Source organism: Humulus lupulus, chromosome 8 (assembly GCF_963169125.1).
Source record: "Humulus lupulus chromosome 8, drHumLupu1.1, whole genome shotgun sequence".
Classification (NCBI taxonomy): Eukaryota; Viridiplantae; Streptophyta; class Magnoliopsida; order Rosales; family Cannabaceae; genus Humulus; species Humulus lupulus.
This window is the reverse complement of record NC_084800.1, coordinates 43,516,572-43,533,574: the sequence shown is the minus strand read 5'-3', so window position 1 is coordinate 43,533,574 and position 17,003 is coordinate 43,516,572. Positions and strand designations below refer to the sequence as shown.

General features: G+C 40.3%; 1 protein-coding gene across 9 annotated transcripts; it reads left to right on the top strand.

Moving 5' to 3' along the window:
• Positions 1–1,259: 1,259 nt before the first annotated feature.
• Positions 1,260–16,759, top strand: LOC133796992 (tRNA (guanine(37)-N1)-methyltransferase 2). 9 transcript variants are annotated; one of them, XM_062234724.1, is made up of 12 exons: positions 1,286–1,583; positions 1,896–2,030; positions 2,117–2,214; positions 2,656–2,760; positions 3,377–3,439; positions 3,925–3,998; positions 14,589–15,108; positions 15,191–15,310; positions 15,510–15,668; positions 15,795–15,901; positions 16,018–16,092; positions 16,205–16,759. In XM_062234724.1, exons 2-12 carry the CDS (start codon positions 1,936–1,938, stop codon positions 16,250–16,252), a joined length of 1,464 nt encoding a protein of 487 aa, XP_062090708.1. In that variant the 5' UTR covers positions 1,286–1,583; positions 1,896–1,935; the 3' UTR covers positions 16,253–16,759. The 9 variants fall into 9 exon arrangements, with proteins under 9 accessions (XP_062090707.1, XP_062090706.1, XP_062090705.1 ...); XM_062234725.1 differs by lacking the exon at positions 15,191–15,310 and having other exon boundaries at positions 1,285–1,583; XM_062234722.1 differs by lacking the exons at positions 15,191–15,310; positions 15,510–15,668; positions 15,795–15,901; positions 16,018–16,092; positions 16,205–16,759 and adding an exon at positions 10,251–11,481 and having other exon boundaries at positions 1,261–1,583; positions 1,902–2,030; positions 14,589–14,734.
• The last annotated feature ends 244 nt before the right edge of the window (positions 16,760–17,003 follow it).

The following is a 17,003-nucleotide window of genomic DNA, read 5'->3' as shown; positions in this document are numbered from 1 at the left end:
TCAGAACCAGAAACACCACCGGTTTCTCCAGAGTGATCCATGACAGAACTTCGAAAATTAAAATATACAATGCACTGCATAAAAAAAAAACACAAATGAAAAAAGAATAACAGATATACATATATATAGAGCACAAATTACAAATAACTACCCATAAACTTCCCAAAAAATAAACTGATCAAAAACTGACAAAAACCCCACTAAAAAACTAACGATAAAATCGTGCACCAAAAATAAAAACCACCATTAACACAGATTAAAAAATAACCACCCACGACAGAAAAATATATAATACAAAGCAAAATTAACAATCAATATACATTAAAAAAATAAAAAAATAAACCTTGAAATCGGGTACTCACCGATACGAAAACACCACAAAGAGGCACAAATCCACAACAAGAAACTTATAAAAATCCTAAGAAAAAGAAAAAAAAGAAGAAATCAACACAAAAAACCAAATGCTGAAGGAAAGAAAAAATTCGAACCAAACGATATATAAAAAACGTGATACTGAAGCAAACGGAAAAATACATACCTGAAACCAGGTACTCACCGAGACGAATACACGCACAGATGGCACAAAATCGACAACAAAATACTCAAATAAACCCTAAAACAGAACGAAAACTAAGAACAAATATCACCCCTGAAGAAAACGTGATGCTGAATAAAATAAACTAATAAAATTGAGAAAACGTGATGCAGATAAAAACGTGATAGAGCATATGTACTCAAGTACCTGCATGCATACTGGGAATTGATTTCCTTACAAAAAAATAAAAAAAACACATAAAATGATTGAAAATCCCTCACAAAAATCCACATAAATGCATAATAAACAACTACTGAATTAAAATTTTCTTACAAAAATGATTACCAAAATAATAAAAAAAAATTAATAATAAAAAGACAAAAATTCCCTCATAAAAATACCCCTATAAAATAAAAAAAACATATACAAAAAAATATGGGATACAAAAGCAATATTTTAATAAATATGAGAAAACAAAACTAATAAAAAAGGAAAACAACAAAAAAAACCATAAAAAATACACACACAAAAAAAAGCCATATATATCAAATTTTATTGAATTTTCCCATATTTCATATTTAATGTAAATTCCCCTTTTTTAAAGTTTAGGTAGGTTAAAAAGGTCTCAAACTAAAACATACTATTTTTGTAACAAGACAAAAGAGTCCAGTCCAGTCCTACAAAAATCTCCAGTGCAGCCCAACAAACGGGCCCATAGTAAATACTAGTGGATTTCCCTCCCGTGTTTGCTCTTTAGGTGCTCTTCCACCCAATGCAACTCACCCTCTGCCCAACCCACCGCCGGCGCTGAGCTGAGGCCCTCTAGTGAAGAAGATTGTTTTCTCCGGCGACGCTACCTTCTCTTAGTGAAGAAGACCGACTGAACTCTCCGTCGAGTCGTCGCTAGCGATCGAGCCTCTGCTCCACTCGGCACGTTGCCCCGTCGCTGAGCCCGCTGCTCAAGTGGCCCCGTCGCATCGTCGCCGAGCTCACTGCCCGGTGCCCCGTCGCCGATCCCGCTACTTTGGTATCCTTCCATTGCAGCGAGGTATGTTTTGTGGCTATAACTCGATTGTTCAATCGAACTTCAATATATTTAATGAAATAAAATACATTGAAATCAGTGTGTGTGTGTGTATATATATATATATATAACATATTTATTTACATGATTTATCATGACAGAATGTATATGTTGAAATTCGAAGAATATAGAAATCACGTTGGTTTTTTTTTTTTTTTTGTGTAATGTGATCTATGTTTTTTCTTCATGCTGGCCCCAAATTGGGAATTAGAGCTCATCGTTGTACACACTGCATATACAACTTCATCGACTTATTGTTCTACACTTTTGTTGCAGTTTCAGTTCACAACCATTTTTGTTGCATAGTTTACGCACAATGTTGGACGAAAGTAAATTTGACTTGAATTTGAAGTTATGGGCACTTCGAATCCCTCGCCAACTTTGCAAAGTTGCCACTCGATCCCTAAACGGGTTTGCCTCTTTCCCCAGTATTCAATTCCATGTAATTATTTATTAAAAAGACCCATAAATTTATTTTTCCGCCATTTTATTTGCAGCTATTTGCTTGATAAGCCTCGTGTTAAGCCTATTACTGAAGACCCAACATGTGAGAAGAACCGTTACATGATATTGTCTGAAAGTGTCCAAAACTCTGGTAATAGATTTTGAACTGTTTTGTAGTTATATGTTTATGAATCTGCTTTGAAGTTTTAGTTTCTATAATGTTTGTTGATATGAAAATGTTTAACTTGTCTTAAGAGTTCATCGGTCACCTGAACAGTTGTTTCTTTTTTTAAAAAATAAATAAATAAGAGCTCCATCCGTAACAATTCTTGAGCTTTCATTGTATTGTTGTGTCTATGTAAATGCTGTGGTTTTGAATTCGTAGTTACTGTAGTGAAGAGCCAAAATGCGGATTTTGGTTCATTGAGCCTGATTTGTTGCTCGTTGTTAATTGTAATCAAAGTTAATTCATCAAACAAAGTAGATGAGTCAACTTTTAAAATGGATATGTTACATGTGGTGACATTAACAAAGGTTGCTTGTAGATTATTGGTTACAAAATTTATAGTTATATTTTTTGCTTTTGAGGCAGATTTGTCTGATATCCCCAATGACAAACTTGAGGAGCTGAGGGGATTGTGCGAAATTGATGTAGTTCCTTATACATTAACCCTTGGATATTCATATTGGGGTGCAGGTTAGCGATGTTAATTGATTATATTTTATTCGTTTCTTTATTTCTTAAACTTGATTCTTCTTTTGGACATGTCCTTACTGGTAAAGAAAAGGAAAAAAAAAATCTTTCTTCTACCCTATCACATAGTCAAGTGTGAGGAGACAAATTGAGATGTTGAGACTTCAACCAGGCATGGTTTTAGGATTAGACATTGGAATTTTAAATTCAGAATCTGGGATGTTACAAAGTTTCAATGGCTACACGTTTTATTTACCAATATTATCTGTTGTCATTTTTTTGGGAATTGTGATAATGGCCATGTGACTTACGAGACAGAATCCTTGATAAAGAAAGATAACAGGGAAAATTCATTATGCATATCTTCTGACTGATCACTTATCTTTGATATGCAAATTTTATTTTTTAGTGAATCTGTTTTAATGATAACAAGGACAATCCATCATGCATATGTGCTTTAGAATTATCTTTCTGCGATAAAGTTTGTTTTAAAGAGTGGGTTTGATTGATGTTCTGTATGCATTAAGATTAATTTGGGCTATTTGAATGCAAGATTCATTGTAATTACATAAAGATTTTACGAGGCATTCCGGTTGCTGCCTTATTTTTTGGTTTGCAGATCATATCTTGAAGCAGATACTGCCTACTGGAGTTGAGGTTCCTTCATCTTTCGAAACAATAGTTAAGTATATAAGTCATTAAAACACCTTTTTCTCCTCTGTATATATTCAGCTTAGGTTAGCAATTAAAACTTTGTTACTGTAGTATCCTAAGATTTTTATTATGTTATGATAGATAGTACCATCGTGGGTTTATTAAACTAAAGGTTTTGTTGATATTTATTTCCAAGATCTCAGCAGAGAGTGGGGCTGTATTTTGTTTTAAGATTCTATATATTTGGCTTAGGAACTTTGATGTTTTATTGTATTATTCTAGGTAATAAAAGTTTCAAGTCTTTTTAGCAATATGATCTTTTTATTGCTTTAATCGTTGTGTTACCGCAGTTTTCCTCTGCCTATTAGGGAGGAGGTCAGTCTAAGACATTTGACCTTTGTCTCTTTTTAAAAAAAAAGATAGTATCACTATCATTGTTACTTTTGTTTTATTTAATTTTATCTCACGTGGAATAGCCAAGCTCATTTGTGTTGCTTGCTTGTACTTGTGCAGGTCACATTGCCCATCTGAATATCCATGACGAGTTACTTCCCTTCAAGGATGTTATAGCAAAAGTTATATATGATGTATGTTTCCATTAACTCTTCCGACTTTACATCTTTACAAACTTTTTCTATTTTTGTGCCACTGCAAAAGTACAGCAAGATACTTGATATGCTCCGACTATCTGCAAGTGAATTAGAGCAATGAAACAGTACACAAATAGCAGTAGGTTTGGATATGGAGAGAGAGATGTTATTCAATCCGAAAGGGAAAACAAACAGAAACACCAAGTACAACCCACAGGTATTCGAGAGCCTGGGTCCCTCTTGATGCAAGAAAGCAAATACAAGCTCTAGCATACCCTCTCTCTCACACTCGGATACTATATCAACTCACCACTAACCAACTCAACAATTAACAAACTACCCACCCTCATATACAAGAGACCCAACCTCACTATGCTTGCCCATTGACCCGTTTACCCCTCCTAGCACAAGTATAACGGATCTCGGGCCTATCATTACCCCCTCCAAAATCTTTAACCTTGTCCTCAAGGTCAAAGGAGGGAAACTGAAAGCGGATGGTGTCAAAGAGCTCCCAAGTAGCTTCAAACAAGGGTACGTTTTTCCACTTGATCAACACTTCTACTTGCTGTCCAGAATTAGTAGAACGACGACGTACATGCAACACTTCTGCGGGTTCCACAATGAGCTCAAGATCGGCAGTTAAGGTGGGAGGCAAAGTTGGAGAAGAATGGGCGGTACCCACGGTAGCCCGAAGTAGGGACACATGGAACATGGGGTGAACAACTGATGAGGTGGGAAGGTCCAAACGATAGGCCACTGCCCCTATGCGACGCAGTACCTTGAACGACCCATAGTACCTAGCTGCCAATTTCTCATTCTTGCGGAGAGCTAAAGTCTTCTGTCGGTAGGGCCTGAGTTTGACTAACACCTGATCCCCCTCCTGAAATTCAACATGTCGACGGGAAGAGTTAGCGGCAGTCTTCATCTTTTGCTGAGCACGTAACAAGTGCATCTTCAAGTCATCAAGGAAAGAGTCCCTTTCTTCTAGCCACTGGTCCACAGCTAAGACTGAGGTGGACCTAACTGAGTGGCACACCAAGGCAGGAGGATCACGCCCATAAAGTACCTTGAAAGGAGTACAGCTCAGAGAAGAGTGGAAAGACGTATTGTACCAATATTCAGCTCACGCCAACCACTTGGCCCACACCTTTGGGCGGTTGGAAGCGAAACAACGAAGATATGTCTCAAGGCAACGATTGACCTCCTCGGATTGGCCATCCGTCTGTGGGTGAAGGTTGTGCTATGCCGCATCTCCGTGCCCTGCAAGCGAAAGAGCTCTGCCTAGAAATGGCTAAGAAACACTCGGTCCCGATCATAAATTATGGACTGAGGCACCCCGTGTAGCTTGATCACATGTTGGAGGAACACCTGAGCCACAATTCGAGCGTTGAAAGGATGCTTGAGAGGAATGAAATGGCTGTATTTGCTCAAGCAATCGACCACCACAAATATAGTATCTACTCCCTCAGATTTGGGCATTCCCTCGATGAAATCCATAGTCAAATCCTCCCATACCCGTTCAGGCAGCGCCAACGGTTGTAACAGTCCCGTGAGAGACATAGCCATATGCTTGTTGCGTTGACACACCTCACACTGTTGCACAAACTCAGTCATTGCCTGTTTCTTGCCAACCCAATACACATCTCCTCACAATCGTTGGTAAGTGCGAGACTCCCCAGAATGGCATCCAATCGGCGAATAGTGGTAGTCCCTCAAGAATTGAGGCATAAGGAAGGAAGCAACAGCTAAAACCAACCTTCCCTTGTATGTTAGGCACCCACGATCAGCTACAAAGTCTGCTACATCGTTACCCGCTGCCAAGTCAGTAAGCACTCGAGATAAAAAATTGTCCACCTGCACTTCTTGTTCAACTACATCCCAATCCAGCCGAGAAGTAAATTTAAGCACCGAACACTCAACAACACCTACGCGGGACAAGGCATCAGCTGCTCGGTTGTTTGCCACTCGGACAATACTGAATCTCAAAATCGTAGCCAAGGAGCTTAACCAACCATTTTTGGTTCTTCGTAGAGACAAGTCGCTTTCCAACAAAAACTTCTAACCTTGTTGGTCGGTCCGTACGACGAACTTGCGCTCCAACAAGTAAGGCCGCCACTTAAGAACAACGAGAACAATGGCCATAAGTTCCTTTTCGTAGATAGACTTAAGTTGGGCTCTTGGTTTCAATACTTGACCGAATTAGGCAAGAGGCCGACCCTCTTTTGCATCAAGACCGCCCCAATGCCAAACCCTGAAGCATCGATCTCCATTACAAAAGTCTTAGAAAAATCTAGGAGAGCAAGGAGGAACCGAAGTCATGGCTTGCTTGAGGGCGTGGAACGCCTGGGTGGTTGCCTCGGTCCACCCAAAATGATCCTTTTTGAGTTGGTTTGCCAGGGGTCTTGCAATGGCTCCATAGCCCGCGACAAACTTCTGATAGAACCCCGTCAAGCCCAAAAATCCTCAGAGCTCCTTGAGTGTAGTGGGTATCGACCAATCTAACATAGCTTGGACCTTGGAAGAGTCCACGACCACCCCTTCCCGGAGATAATATGCCCCAAATACTCCAACGTATGCTGGCCAAAACAACATTTCTTTAAGTTGGCATATAGATGATGGTTTGCTACGGTTTGTAGGACCATGGAGAGGTGTTTCTCATGAGTCACGTTATCCTAACTATAGACCAAAATATCACCAAAGAACACGAGCACAAAGCGAAGATACTACTTGAAAACCTCATTCATAAGCGACTAGAAGGTGGCAGGAGCATTGGTAAGCCCAAACGACATGACCAAGAACTCGTAGTGGCCATCATGAGTTCTGAATGTCGTCTTGTGGACATCTGCTGCCCGGACACGAATCTGATGATAGCTCGATCGTAAATCCAACTTTGGAAAACACTTGTGCCCCGTGCAATTCATCAAGGAGCTCATCAATCACAGGAATGGGAAACTTATCCGCCACCGTCTCTCAATTGAGAGCACAGTAATCAAACAAAAATGCCAACTGCCATCCTTCTTGACCAGTAGCACCGGGATGGAAAACGGACTAGTACTTGGCTGAATGATACCGATTGCCAACATCTCCCTAACCAAATGCTCAATTTCATCCTTCTGAATTTGAGCATAACGATAAGGTCGCACACTCACCGGCGGAGCACCCTCGCGCATAGGAATTCCTTGATCATGGCCGTGGACCAGCAGTTGGGATGTAGGCACTTCAAACACGAATTGAAACTGTTGCAATAGACCAGCCGTGGCCTCGGATACCGTCGGAATGTCAGATGCCACAGTCGTACATCACAGTTCCACCCAAACCCCACCCAAACCCCTTGGCGCTCATGTTGGAGAAGGCGCAACAGACTTGAGAGATACCCCGATCTTGTGTAACGAAGGGTCACCTCAAAGAGTGATGGCCTTGCCACTAACATTAAGCTTCATAATATGATATTTCCAATGATGGTAAGTGCCTCCCAATGTCTCCAGCCACTGTATGCCCAAAGTAACATCGGTACTCCCGAGAGGTAGCGGAAGGAAATCATCCACGATCTACAACTCCTGCAACACTAGGGGTACTGTGTGACAAACACCCTCTCCCTTGATTGCCTGACCCGTCCCCATTTAAACACCATACGAATCAGTCGAAAAAATGGGTAGAGACAATTTGGAAGCTAGCTCAAAAGTAATGAAGTTGTGGGTGGCTTCGCTATCAACGAGAACCACCACCTCATGACCATTGATGCTGCCGAGGAACTTCATTGTCTTAGGAGATGTCAATCCGACCACAGAGTTGAAGGAAACCTCAACCAATTGGGCTTCCGGCGTGGTTGGAGAGCGCAAACCCAGGGACTCCTCAATAGGGTAATCCTCACTCTTTTCCGAGTCCTCATCTTTAAGAATAATAATCTGGAGCTCGGGAAACTTGCATTCGTGGCCCCTATGCCACTTCCCCTTGCACTTAAAGCATACCCCACGTGCTTTCCGGTCCCGGACTTCAACTTCAGTTAGCTGTCGATAAGTCGTTGTGAGAGTGGGCGTAGAAGACAATTTGGAGGAAGACGAAGAGAAGGTACCCTTCGACCTCGACACTTGCAACGTACCCAAGGGTTGTGTTGGGTTGACTTTGCTTGGACCAATTCGATGGGCCCGGACCAAAGCTTAGTTGGCCTCTATGGCCTCAGCCAACTCCATGGTCTTGACCAACCCAGTGGGCTCCAAAATTCGGAGTGGGCCTTGAATCTCCATCCTTAGGCCTTTGATGAAAGTAGACGTTCAAGACAACACCCATCGTGGAGGCAAGCATCTCGAATTGTTGTCGGTACCCTTGCACGGTGGAGACCTGTTGAAGTCTGTTAGAATATATTAGCTGTATATTAGTTGTAGAAATTAGAGTTAATTGTATTTAGTTAGTTTTCTATTTAGTCTCCCTAATTTTGTATATAAATACATACTATTCTATTGAATAAAATACAATTCATTCACCATATTTTACATGGTATCAGAGCTGATTTTGGGATTGGGAATTCGAAATTCGAAATTAGGGTTCATTACAAATTAGGGTTTTTTCAATTAGGGTTCATCACAAATTGGGGTTTTTCAATTAGGGTTCTTTTTCGGAAACCATCTTTAGAGTGATTATTTGTTCTCACCGCCCACTCAGAAAGATTACCCAGCCGCCAATCTGCCAAACCCCAAAGTCCGGTCACCGGATTCCTCGCGCGTGTGGCTCACGCGCCGCTTGTTCCTTCTGCCACCTACCCCACGCGTCGGCGCGTGGAGGCGCGTGTGACGGGGATTTCGACGGCAAATCATCTCCGGTTTGTTTCTCGACTCCTCTTGAGCCTACTCGCATCTGTCTCAGGTTGTAGTTTGGTATTTCTCACTTCTTCGTATCTGGGTGTTCTTTACTTGTTCTTCGTTGTTCGATTCTGTTTTGTCTCTTTCGATATTTGTTTTTGAGGTTATGGCAAAGGTGAAATCAGATCCAAAACCACTAGTTATTTCTGATGTGGTTCCCGTGATGTCTAAAATCACGGACCATAAATTGATTGGGTCGAATTATTTGGATTGGAGTAAGACGATTCGACTTTATCTAAGGAGTATTGACAAAGATGATCACTTGACTGATGATCCTCCCAAAGAAAAAGACGATTCACGAAAAGTGTGGCTACGTGAGGATGCTCGCTTGTTTCTTCAAATTCGAAATTCTATTGATAATGAGGTAATTAGTTTAATTAATCATTGTGAATTGGTTAAAGAACTAATGGATTACTTGGAGGTTTTGTAATCTGGAAAAGGCAATCTATCTCGTATGCATGATGTTTGCAAAGCCTTTTACCGCGCGGAGAAACAAGATCAGTCTCTTATGAACTACTTTATGACATTTAAGAGGACATACGAAGAGCTTAATGTGTTGTTGCCATTTAGTCCTGATGTGAAGGTTCAACAGCGCCAGCGAGAGCAGATGGCTATCATGAGCTTTCTAGCAGGACTCTCATCTGACTTTGACTCTGCAAAGTCACAGGTTCTTTCTGGGTCTGATGTCTCCTCTTTACAAGATGTCTTTAGCCGTGTTCTTCGTACAGAAACTACTCCATCTGTTTCTCTTAATAGTGCTTTGGTTGGTCATAATAATCATGCACCATGGAGAAACTCTACTCCAAGTGGTTCCAAAGGAGGCAATTCCCAAAGGCCTGACAATCGAACACCGGAATCCGGGAGCATTATGTGCAACTATTGTAAGAAACCAGGCCATACCAAGTTCGAGTGTAAGAAGCTACAATTTAAAAATCAGCAAAAACACTATGCTAATGTTGCAAACACTAGTGATGCACCTGATAGATCGGTCACTATTTCTGCGGATGAATTTGCCAAGTTCTCAAGGTACCAAGAATCACTCCAGTCTTCATCTCCTTCTGTCACTGCAATTGCTGATTCAGGTAAATCTAATGCATGCCTTCTTTCCACATCCTCGAAATGGGTCATTGATTCTGGTGCCACAGATCACATGACAGGTAATTCCAGTCTCTTTTCCACTTTTCAGTCTTATAGTCCCACTTCTTCTGTTACCTTAGCTGATGGATCACCATCTTCTGTTCTTGGATCTGGCACTGTTACTCCTACACCTTTGCTTACTTTGTCATCAGTCTTACATTTACCTAATTTATCCTTTAATTTGCTTTCTGTTAGTCAACTCACTCGTAATTTGAATTGTTGCATCTCTTTCTTTCCCGATCATTGTTTATTTCAGGATCTTATGACGAAGAAGATTATTGGTAAAGGACATGAATCTGGCGGCCTGTATGTTCTTGATCCACTGTCCTCAACTCCTATTGCTTGTCCGAGTGTCGCTTCCGCTTTTGAGGCTCATTGTCGTTTGGGCCATCCATCCCTTCCTTTGCTCAAGAAGCTTTGTCCCCAATATAGTAAGGTGTCTTCATTAGATTGTGAGTCGTGTCAGTTTGCCAAACATCATCGTGTTAGTTTGAGTCCTAGAGTCAATAAACGTGCTAGTGTTCCTTTTGAGTTAGTTCATTCTGATGTATGGGGTCCTTCTCCTATTTTGTCTAAACCTGGATTCAGGTATTTTGTTACTTTTGTGGATGATTATTCTCGTGTAACTTGGTTATATTTAATGAAAAATCGTTCCGAGTTGTTTCCTATATTTTGTGCTTTTTGTGCTAAGATTCAAAATCAATTTAATGTGCATGTTCGTACTTTGCGAAGTGATAATGCCAAGGAATACACATCTGCTCAATTTCAATCTTATATGATCTCTAATGGCATGCTTCATGAAACTTCTTGCGTTGATACTGCACCCCAAAATGGTGTAGCAGAACGTAAAAACAGACATCTTCTTGAAACTGCACGTGCCCTCTTGTTTCAAATGAAAGTTCCCAAACCTTTTTGGGCCGATGCAGTTTCCACAGCTTGCTTTCTTATTAATCGCATGCCATCCTCAGTACTTAATGGTGAGATCCCATTTAAAATTCTTTTTCCTGTTAAGTCATTGTTTCCAGTTGCTCATCGGGTATTTGGCAGTGTTTGTTTTGCTCGAGATGTCCGTCCACATGTCACCAAATTAGATCCTAAGTCATTAAAGTGTGTATTTCTTGGTTATTCTCGTCTTCAGAAAGGGTATAGGTGTTATTGTCCTGATCTTAACAAATATCTTGTGTCTATTGATGTTACTTTTGTGGAAAATACACCTTATTTTTCATCTTCACCTACTCCTACTCGTCATGGGGATGATGATGATTTGTTGGTATATTCTGTCACAACGGCTGCGCCCGATACATGTTCTGATGAGTCTCTTGTTCCTTCACCTACCTCGGTCATAGCTCCCGCAATGCCTACACCACCTCCTAAGCCTCCTATTATAGTGTACTCCAGGCGTCCACCTCCTGTTTCATGTCCTGCACCTGCATCATCATCATCAGATTCGGAACTCAACGATGATCTTCCCATTGCACTACGTAAAGGTAAACGTCAATGTACATATCCTATTTCTTCTTTTGTTTCTTATAATCATCTGTCATCTTCTTCTTGCTCTTTTATTGCTTCTCTTGATTCTATCACTATTCCTAAAACTGTTCGTGAAGCCATGTCTCATCCTGGTTGGCTTGCTGCAATGATAGAAGAGATGAATGCTTTAGTTGCGAATGGTACTTGGGACTTGGTTAATTTACCTTCAGGCAAACGGGCCATAGGGTGCAAATGGGTGTTTACGGTTAAAGTCCATCCAGATGGAACAATTGCTCGCTTAAAAGCCCGTCTTGTTGCCAAGGGTTATGCTCAAACCTATGGAGTGGACTATTGTGATACTTTTTCTCCTGTTGCTAAACTCACATCTGTTCGACTATTCATTTCCATGGCAGCTACTCATCATTGGCCTTTGCATCAGCTTGATATTAAAAATGCTTTTCTTCATGGAGATCTTGAGGAAGAAGTGTATATGGAGCAACCTCCTGGGTTTGTTGCTCAGGGGGAGTTAGGGCGAGTTTGTCGTCTTCGCAAATCTTTATATGGGTTGAAACAAAGTCCTCGTGCTTGGTTTGGTAAATTTAGTCAGGCTGTTGAGAAATTTGGTTTGTTGAAAAGTAAGTTAGATCATTCTGTGTTCTATAAAAGATCAACTGCTGGTATCATTTTGTTAGTTGTGTATGTGGATGACATCGTTATTACTGGAAATGATACTGGAGGCATCTCATCCCTTAAATCTTTCATTCATACCCAGTTTCACACGAAGGATTTAGGGGTGCTCAAGTATTTCTTGGGAGTAGAAGTTACTCGGAGTAAACAAGGTATTTTTCTGTCTCAAAGAAAGTATGTACTTGATTTGTTAATTGAGACAGGAAAATTGGGAGCAAAACCTTGTAGTACTCCAATGAATCCAGCTGTGCATCTTACACGTGATGGGGAACCATTTGAAGATCCTGAGAAATATCGCAGATTGGTTGGAAAGTTGAATTATCTAACTGTGACTCGTCCAGATATTGCATTCTCCGTTAGTGTTGTTAGTCAGTTTATGTCTTCTCCAACAATTCATCATTGGGCAGCATTAGAGCAAATTTTGTGTTACTTGAAAGAAGCACCAGGACGAGGTATTGTTTACAAGGATCATGGACACACCCAGATTTAGTGTTTCTCTGATGCAGATTGGGCAGGCTCCAAGGTAGATAGACGATCCACTTCAGGTTATTGTGTCTTTGTTGGGGGCAATCTAATCTCTTGGAAGAGTAAGAAGCAAAATGTTGTGTCTAGATCCAGTGCAGAATCAGAATATAGAGCTATGGCACAGTCTGTGTGTGAGATAGTATGGATTTATCAGCTTTTGACTGAATTCGGGTTTAAGACTTCAGTTCCAGCAAAATTGTGGTGTGATAATCAAGCTGCTCTTCATATTGCCTCAAATCCTGTGTTCCACGAGCGAACTAAGCACATTGAGATTGATTGTCATTTTGTTCGTGAGAAAATTCAACAAGGCCTGATCTCCACAGAATATGTGAAGACTGGAGAACAATTAGGAGATATTTTTACAAAGGCTTTGAATGGGGTGCGGGTTGATTATCTTTGTAACAAGCTGGGTATGATTAACATTTATGCTCCAGCTTGAGGGGGAGTGTTAGAATATATTAGCTGTATATTAGTTGTAGAAATTAGAGTTAATTGTATTTAGTTAGTTTCCTATTTAGTCTCCCTAATTTTGTATATAAATACATACTATTCTATTGAATAAAATACAATTCATTCACCATATTTTACAAAGTCCAAAGAACCGATTGAACACCATCCCTTCATTGGCTGGACGAAATTGACGGATGAGCAGCGCCTTAAGTTCTTCCCAAGTACCAATCGGGTGGCGTAGGTTCTCCCAACGGAATCAATACAGAGCCGCCCCTTCCAGACACATCATTGCTGCCTCCAGTTGCTATGCCGTTGACAGCCACTGCAACCGAAAGTACCGATCAGCTCGGTAAGTCCATTCATCGGGGTCCCCACCTGAGAACACGGGAAGTTCAATCTTTCGAGCTCAAAATTCGGAACGACGACCCTCCGACGCTTCAAGCGTGCCACTGCCGTGAGTCGACCCCAACGAAGGTGGCCCATTGCCGGGGGCACAGGGACCAGGACTCGAGCCACGATTGGCCAATTCAAACGCAATGAAGGCTTGCCCCTTGAGGACCAGATCCAACTTCTGAGTAATCACAACCAAATCGTGGGAATGGGACTGAACAGTCTCCTTCAAGACACCGACATCACCTTCCACAGAGTCAATTCAGGATTCCATCCGAGTCGGCACCGGCATCCACAAGACTGGACAGCTCTGATACCACTTGATATGCTCCGACTATCTGCAAGTGAATTAGAGCAATGGAACAGTACACAAATAGCAGTAGGTTTGGATATGGAGAGAGATGTTATTCAATCCAAAAAGGAAAACAAATAGAAACACCAAGTACAACCCACAGGTATTCGAGAGCTTGGGTCCCTCCTAATGCAAGAAAGCAAATACAAGCTCTAGCATACCCTCCCTCTCACACTCGAATACTATATCAGCTCACCACTAACTAACTCAGCAATTACCAAACTACCCACCTTCACATACAAGAGACCCAACCCTACTATGCTTGCCCATTGACCCGTTTACCCCTCCTAACGTAAGTAAAACCGATCTCGGGCCTATCAGGGTGTTATAGCAAAAGTTATATATGATGTATATTTCCATTACTTCTTCTGACTTTACATCTTTACAAACTTTTTCTATTTTTGTGCCACTGCGAAAGTACAGCAAGATACTTGAGCTTACAACTTCTGTACAGTTTTGTTTTGTTTGCTAGTGATACAGTTCTTCCTTTTTGAATTGACGAATCTTTGTTTGGTATTAAAATCATTCTTTGTAAAGTGAAGACAAGCTTTGATTAACCAAGAGTATGAGTCTCTTATACTTTTGGTGTCTAATGTTGTTTTCATCTTCCCCTTTGAGTCATGAGTCATAAGCGCATAGTTGAGAGTCCCTTTTTCTGTGCTTATAGTGCGTTTAACTACTTTTTTGTAATGATTCAATTTTTTATATTTATATTGGCAGAAAAATTATCCTAGAATCAAAACTATTGTTAATAAAGTTGGTACAATCTCAAATGAATTCCGCGTGCCCAAATTTGAAGTTCTAGCAGGAGAGAATGATATGGTTACAGAAGTGAAGCAGTATGGATCGACTTTCAAGCTTGATTATGGCTTGGTATACTGGAATTCGAGATTGGAACATGAACACATTAGGCTGGTTTCTCAATTTCAGGCAGGGCAAATTATTTGTGACATGTTTGCCGGCATTGGTCCTTTTGCCATTCCTGCAGCGCAGAAAGAATGCATAGTCTTTGCAAATGACCTAAATCCAGATAGTGTTCGTTATCTGAAGATTAATGCTGAAGTTAACAAGGTTGATGATTATGTCCACCCTTACAACACTGATGCAAGAAAATTCATTTCTCAAATGATGACTGTACCCGAAATTGAGATAGAATTGAACCATACCTCTGCCCCAAAATCAAGTGAACAGCAGAGAATTATCAATCAGGAATCAGAATCAGAATACAGCAAGCTAACTGGTAATGCGATTTGTGAGTACAACCTTGTGGTAGGTAAAAAATATTAGTGCACATGTCAAGTAAATTTTTCTGTTCCTTGTAGTTGAGGTGAAAGAATTACCAAATGGTGTTGAGAATAAATTCGAGAGTGAAGAAGGCTCAGGTAATACTGTGGATGCATCTGTAGTTGCAGTTAAAAGACCTTCAGATGATTGTCAAGAAGGTAAGGACGGTACAAACAGGACTTTGACTACTAATGAATTTATGCTCTTTTCTTAATTATATATCGGGTGTATATGTGATGCTTAATATAGGGTGCATTTGTGAAGTTTAAGCATTGCTGGAGTTTGTTGCCTATCTAATTAATGTTTTCCTGACCAAAAAATGCGGGATTTACAGTCTTAACTATATGTTCTCTGCAGGAAATGGAAGCACTTGCAGCACTAATCCTTCTCTTGCTGGAAGGGGAAAAGGAAGCAAGAATAAGAGATTACGAGGCTCAAAGGTTGTCGGCGTTAAGACTTGGGAACATGTTGATCATGTTATAATGAATCTACCTGCTTCCGCTCTTCAGTTTTTAGGTACAGATGCTCTGCACTATTCATCATTTATGTAGTGGAACACAGAACCCTTAAATTCTATCCTCACAAACTTCAAATAATAGAACCAACCTCTTATTGTTTTCTTTTTTTTTTTTGGGTCATTAGATGCGTTTAGGGGCATAATACAGAGGAAATATTGGAAGGGTGATCTTCCTTGGATTCACTGCTATTGCTTTATACGGGCAAATGAAACCCAAGAGTATATTATTTCAGTAAGTAATATTGCATTCGACCATTTTTATTCATGTTATGTGGGAAATTATTTTTAATGCTCTAAAATGGTTTCTCCATTGCTTTGATGTAAATTGCTTTTCCAACTACTGTTCAGGAGGCTGAGGCTGCCTTAGGTTCCTCTATACAAGATCCAATATTTCATAAGGTCAGGGACGTTGCTCCAAACAAGGTACCACCATTTGAACGACATTTTCTTTTGTTTCTTTTCTTATTTTTGCACCATGGAGACAGTACTTGCTTGGGTACTTATTGGCTGTTCTTTTTGTACCTTTGTTGTGCAGTCAATGTTTTGCTTAAGCTTCAGGCTTCCAGATTCATGTTTAGTGTGAAAGCGTACCGAGGCAATGGTTAAACATTCACGGATCTTAACATTGCAGGGATGGTTTAATGGCATTCTGGCCCACTGGCTTTTAAAGTTACCGGTTTAAATGCTTCCAAGTTCCAATCTATTGAGCAAACAAAGACGAGCCAAAATGCATACAAGAAATATCTTTGAAGAAAACTCAATTTTGCCTGAATTCAATGGGGTACAACTCTGAAAGCAATGAAAAAACGGTTCAACCCTTTTCAGTTTCGTAAGTTTAAGGTTGTCTAACACGAGTGATGATGTTTGATGGTTCATATGGTAGGTAGTTTCCATGCGGCGATTAACATCTTTCTAGTATGTAGCGAGATCCGTCCTTGGCAATATTTTTCCAGATTCTCACATAATGTTTGTTCAATTCTGGTTGAAAAAGGGACAAGGAGATTGGTTTTTGACATTTTGTGTAACCTGTATGAAAGATTAGCACTGAAAACTGAAAGGTTTGAATGAATGAACTAATATTTGGTATTTATGTCAAAGCATTCTGAAGTGGAAATCTTTGTCTAGCTAAACAAAAAAATGTCGGCACTGAAAAATAAATAAATATCGTATTATATATAGTGGTTGATAAACAACATGTAATAAACATATGATAAGGCTATATGCCGAGTTGTTTGGGTGCTTCTCTTACAAAACTTTTCCAATAAAAGCTGCTGTTGAACCCCCCATTCACATCATAATTTGTCCACAGGTCTCTCAGTAATTCCTCCTGTCCT